Source organism: Hipposideros armiger, unplaced genomic scaffold (genome assembly GCF_001890085.2).
Source record: "Hipposideros armiger isolate ML-2016 unplaced genomic scaffold, ASM189008v1 scaffold_1248, whole genome shotgun sequence".
Taxonomy (NCBI): Eukaryota; Metazoa; Chordata; class Mammalia; order Chiroptera; family Hipposideridae; genus Hipposideros; species Hipposideros armiger.
In genome coordinates, this window is record NW_017732598.1 from 88,336 (window position 1) to 93,948 (window position 5,613).

A 5,613-nucleotide genomic window follows, 5' to 3' on the forward strand; every position below is an offset into this window, starting at 1 on the left:
TGGGGACGGGTGTCAGTTAAAAGGAATGACTTCATCTTTACCTGTGGCCACAATCTAATTTAAAGAGATTATTCTTACAGTCTACTTTTTTCAGACTCACAAATAGTCCTTAAGAGAGAAAACGCCTTTCCAAAAAGTTACACAATCCTGCTCAGTTACAAAAGCTTTCTCCCTCAGGAACAAAGAAATTAATGTCCTCATACCCTTCCCAGCCACAGGCCCTCGAAATCACTCCGTGCACTTCAGGAAGCCTCAGCTATTCCAAGAGTCAAGCTTCATTTAAAATGGATTTTCTTCTCCAGCATCTAATATAAAAAATATGCTAAGTATTTCCCCAAATCAGAAAGGCTAATAACCAGAGGTTTGCAATCCGCGGGAGAGCGAGGGGACCAGGCAACACTAGGAGGTGAGCTTCCCGACTTGGCATTTGGTGCAAATTCCTGCCCCTTGGAAACAGCTGGAAAGCCACTCACGCAGTGGGAAATCCCTGCTAGGTTTCCGCTGGCCAAGGAGGCTTGTCTGTTACTTTCGGCCCCGTCTCTCCCTGTGTCTACATGTGCTTAGAGGCTCAGCGGGCATATAAGCAACTATAATACATGAGCTGGTTGAAAAAGCAGCTGCATTGATGATTTAAAATGGTGACGTGCCTCCAGTTCGGTGGGTAAAAAGAGCACACGCGAATTGAACCGTGTGTGTGCCAGCTGACGGCGGTGCGTTTTACCCAAGCCCTGCTCTCCCAGAAAACAGGAAAGGTTTACGCTCAGGGAAAGGGCTTTCTGCAAAGGGCCTCCCTTCCCCATGTGATGTGTGACTTAGATGGACTCACCAGTGTCCCCATGTTTGTGCCACAGCCAGGCACAGACCCTCAAAAACGCCCAGTGTTTGTCTCAGCAGTGAGCCGCTGGCCCACTGATCCGTGTTGTTGATCACACTCTGGGTAAACGCTTCCCTTCCTGTCCCTCTGGTCTGGGTCCAGGCTGAGCGGGCACCAGCAGACAGCTGACCCTTACAGGCCCCTGAGGAAAGGCTGGGCCCAGGGCCACGCCCCTCCCACCTACTCGCCATCCAGCCCCTCCCACTTCCCACACCTGCTCTTTCCAGCTGGGCTTGCTCCTCCCTACAAAATAAAAGCCCACTTGGCCTCGCCCCACACGATGCTTGCAGACCTTATGCTCAGAGCGTTCTCCGTATTCCAGGAGTCGTCAAGACCCCTTTCCTATAAACTCTCTTTACTAAAGCCAGGCTGTGGTTCTCGTGTGGCAGTGCCTTCTCTGTGCCGTCTTAATTTCTCCTCGGAGCAGCCCTATGTCTTTACAGGAGAGGAGACCCAGGCCCTGAAACTGGTCCCGAGTCACTGCGCTCTCCCCACCCTCCACCTCTCTCTCCCCACAACCCAACTCTGCATGTGACTGTCCCCAAATCTATGTGGTTGCCAGCTATACACTGAGGGATTTAGTTGGCACGTGGGTTAGACAAGCGTTCAGCCAGGTCAGAGGGAGCTGAAAGGGATCAGAATATGTGACCCCAAAACTGCCCCCTCTGGCGTATGGAGTCTCATTCTGAGCTGAAGGATCCGCAGAAAGAAGCCTTCTCGAAGACACTTCTGAGAAGTGAGGTCTGCCGTAAGCCCCCTTCCCCCGGGGGCTTTATGGTCCAGGAGACGATGGAAAAGGAGCCGCACAGAGGAGCTTTACTCAACAACCCTTACCATCCGCTGGTCTCCCCGTGTATTCACCGTCCACAATGTAGGGCCCCTAGACGCTCAAAACTCTATCCCTTTGTCTTGTCACTTCTCCGCAGGGCCTCAGTCACCAAAGCCACTAAGGTAGAGGGAAATTTATTTTCCTTCCCATCAGAAGCATCAGTTCTAATATCAGCACATTTATTTTGAATGAGTTACATACAGAGGGTGCCAAAAAAAATCTATATACATTTTAAGAAAGGAAAACTGTATTCATTGTAATACTCAGTATATACCAGTAACAAAAGATGAATACAAGTCACGTTTGACTTCTGCAATTACAAGAGGTGCTCAAAGTGGTTACCATCAGCATACTTTTAATACAGTTTTCTTTTCATTTCTTAAAATGTGTATATACTTTTTTGGCACCCTCTGTAGTTATGAGAATTGTTATTTGTTGATAAGTAGTACAGAGCTGAAATTTTGATCATTAGGTCTGAAATACAGTAAGACTTCCTTCTTTAGAATATTTTTTACTTGCCTGGAAATAGCTCTTTTTTGGATCAACCCCATAAGCTATGATACTGCCTTTATGCAAGTTTTTCCTATTTTTTGTTGGCAGAATAACATACCAATATATTCACCAATAAGCATTTTTTTTGCATGTGCACATACATGCACACACACAGACACACACACACACAATTTTCTATGAAAACTGGACAATTCTGAGCTTAGGTTTTAAGGGTGCAGAAAGGCATCGCCTCAATGAAATTCAGATAATAAGAGTGGAATCCTTGGCTCTGAGTTTCTGAGGCTCTTTTGAATTCCATGAGAGAGAAAGCGGCCGTCTTGAGAACCAAAGCTTCTGAATTGCAAAGCAGGAGTTTTGAGAGTGGAAGGTTTTAACGCTCAAAATGCGTGTTCTAGACGCTATCAGGAGCCGAGTCCGCAGGGACCCCGAGGTAATGTCTGTGCTGGAACGATCAGGCTGGGAAGAAAACAGGAGGAGCCCATCCCCGGGCCGGGCATGAGGCCTGCAGCCAGGGTGCAGGTGCAGGAGGAGCGGGTGTGACCGCCCTGCCCGGTAGGGACTCAGTGGAGGGACCCGGGCACAGTGGCAGCAGCAGCCCCCACCTCACAGGGGCTTGGAGCGGGTGGTGGCCCCGGAACTCAATCCTGGTCCTTGGTGATTCCAGAACAGGAGAGGCAGGCAGGGCCCTGTGTGGTGTCTGCTCTGAACCAGGACACTCATATCTGCACTCATTCTGCTGGTCAGCAACACGGCTTAACCTGGTCAGTTCCAGGTGAAGTCATCATGAAGCAGGAAGTCCAAAGTGAAGGTGCCCGCTGGACCTCACCTCTTGGAAGGTTCTAGGACAGGATCCTGTCTTGCCTTGTCCAGTTCTGGGGGCTCCAGATATCCCGTGGCTTGTGGTAGCATCACCCCACTCTCTGCCTCCATCTTCAGATGGGCTCCCCTGTGTCCCTGTGTGTTATAAACTGAATTGCGTCCCCCCTACAACTCAAGTTGAAGCTCTAACACCTACAGTGACTGCGTCTGGAGATGGGGCCATAAGGAGATAATTAGGGTTACATGAGGTCCGAGGGTGAGACCCTCCTCCACCGGGGCTGGTGTCCCTACAAGGAGGGGGAGAGATGGCGGAGATCTCTCTGCACTGGCACACACGGGAAAAGAGGCTGCCNTCTTTCCAATGAGGAAGGGCTTGGAGATCGGAAACGGGCCACTCTTTTCATGACCGCGCCATGTCTGGGAGGGCCAACAAGTAATGCACGTTCAGGAAATACAGTCTGAAACTCAGCAATGGAAAAAAGTGGAGGGGCGGGAAGCCAGGACCCATCAATCCCTCTGCCGCCTTCACCCGTGTTGGCACGGCTGGGCCGGGCAACCAGGCACTCACTGCCCCCTAGAGACGGTGAGTGGTGCCCAGAGAGGCGAACCTACTCGCCCAAAGCTGCACAGCGAAGCCACTGTGACTTGAACCCAGATCTGCCCCTGAAGCCTGGAGCTCTCCCATAAACCAGGTGATGCCCACCGTTTCAGCCACGCTCCACTCCGTGGCCAGGATGAGGGAACCAACACAATGACGAGCAAATGGGGCAGGAGAGGTGCTGTCTGGGGTACAGGGGCTCCGGTTCTGGAGTGAGGGGCGAGTCACTAAGGAAAGGACGCCCAGGTTTTGGCAATCCAGGCGAGAGAGACGGGAGGCACCACTGACCCCAATACTTAACCACAGAAGTTCATCCTAGTGTGTGCGTGCACATGTGTGCGCGCGTGCATATGTGCGCGCGTGCGCGCACGTGTGTCGAGTTTCTTACCCCACCCCAGCGTTTGCAGTAACACTCATTCATCCACCTGCTCAGGGGAAGGGAGGTGGGCAAGAAGACAAGCAGGCACAGGCGTCTGGGGGCACCTGCAACCCCGTCGCCACTATTCACATCTATTCCTCTTCCCCTCCTTCTCGGCAGGAATTTGTTCAGCTGGCGAAGAGACTGGTTAGCGACCCTGCCCTAGAGAAAGAGATCGTGGCCAACGGAAGGCGGTACGTGAGGAGGTACCACTCGTGGCAAGCGGAGCGAGACACCTATCAGCACCTTGTCAGGACACTGGAGGGGAGCCCTGAGGACTAAGGGTGCATGCCAGGTGCCCGTCACATGCCAGTCTGTGGCTGCCATCAGATTCACAGCCCTGGGCAAATAAATCCTGGGCCGGCGGGTCCAGCCCTGTAGACAAAGCAAGCGTTTCATTGGAATTGTAGATGTGTCGGTCCTAAGAGGGCTCATCCCAAAGCCCCCTGCCCTCCTAGTGACATCCCTGACGTGTTTCCAGATCAGGCCTGATGGAGACGCAGAGGCTCATGGGAAGGGCTCGCTGGGTTTCAGGGGAATTAGGGCGCGAACGGGATTCACTGCTTTAGGACTTGCCTGTGGACAAGGGGCTTATCTGTGAGTCCTCACAGCACAAGCACCTCTCGCCAGCCTTCTGATGACCTCTAAGCCAACATCGTCTGTCCAGCAAGCACAAACAAAACAAATGTTTTGTTTCACTTCTGCAGTGGATACAGGCATCCGGCTTTTTCCTAATCCCTGAACACCTCTGAATGCCAAGAAAAGTGTTTTCCTTAAGTCAGCTTTTAAGGCCATCCGACACGACTCGCCCTTCTCCCCAAGACCTCATCTGGATACGAGCTCTCAGCCAGTGTATCCGTCACTCCCTCACACAGTAAAAACCCTGGGCCAATGCCTGCGTGGGTTTTCATTGGAACCTGCTAAAATGTTCCTTTGCGTCAGGTGAAACACAATCCCAGAAAACACAGCGCAATTACGCGGGTCCCTGTGTGTATGTGATTTCGGTCATTCTGAACGTGTCGGTGGTTGAGCCAGCTGTCGTGTTGGAAGGACTTAGGAAATGACAGCCTTTTCCGAAGGGATCCATGAGCCAGCGTTTGACCAAAACAAAGCAAGAACTTGCATTAAAAGCAAGATGCCGTGAAGCTCCAACTCGCATAGTGTTTAGCTTCTAAAAACAGTGTTTAGAACAAAAATCTTGCAGGTCAAAATTAGCCATGAAAACAGAGCCTCATTTGCCTGTGGTTCAGGCCAGTCTCCAACATTTGTATCCTTGATTCAGGAAATTCTACATCTTTTGCAAGGTCTGCAGTTGTACTTTTTGGTTGATTTATGCTGCGTTGGCACTTAAACACATTCTGAGTATGGAACGGTTGGTAAGAGGGACTCATGGGGATAGCACACTGGCCTGTGTCTCGACAGCCCCACACGGGGAGTCACACGCTCAGGCAGGTGTTAGTCCCAGGGAGGGAGATGAAAGGATCTCAGCCTCTGAACGGGTGGTTATCCAACGGTTCTGGTTTTCATCTAGAATTGAATCTCCAGCAGGAATGGGGAAACGT

At 51.3% G+C, this 5,613-nt stretch overlaps 1 protein-coding gene across 1 annotated transcript in view; it reads left to right on the top strand.

Moving 5' to 3' along the window:
• GLT1D1 (glycosyltransferase 1 domain containing 1) overlaps positions 1-5,358 on the top strand; it is an 87,180-nt gene extending 81,822 nt beyond the window's left edge. Inside the window, exon 13 of the mRNA XM_019633149.1 lies at positions 4,172-5,358. Within this exon, the coding sequence (XP_019488694.1) occupies positions 4,172-4,333 (162 nt within the window). The 3' untranslated portion in view covers positions 4,334-5,358. The remainder of the gene's footprint in view (positions 1-4,171) is intronic.
• The last annotated feature ends 255 nt before the right edge of the window (positions 5,359-5,613 follow it).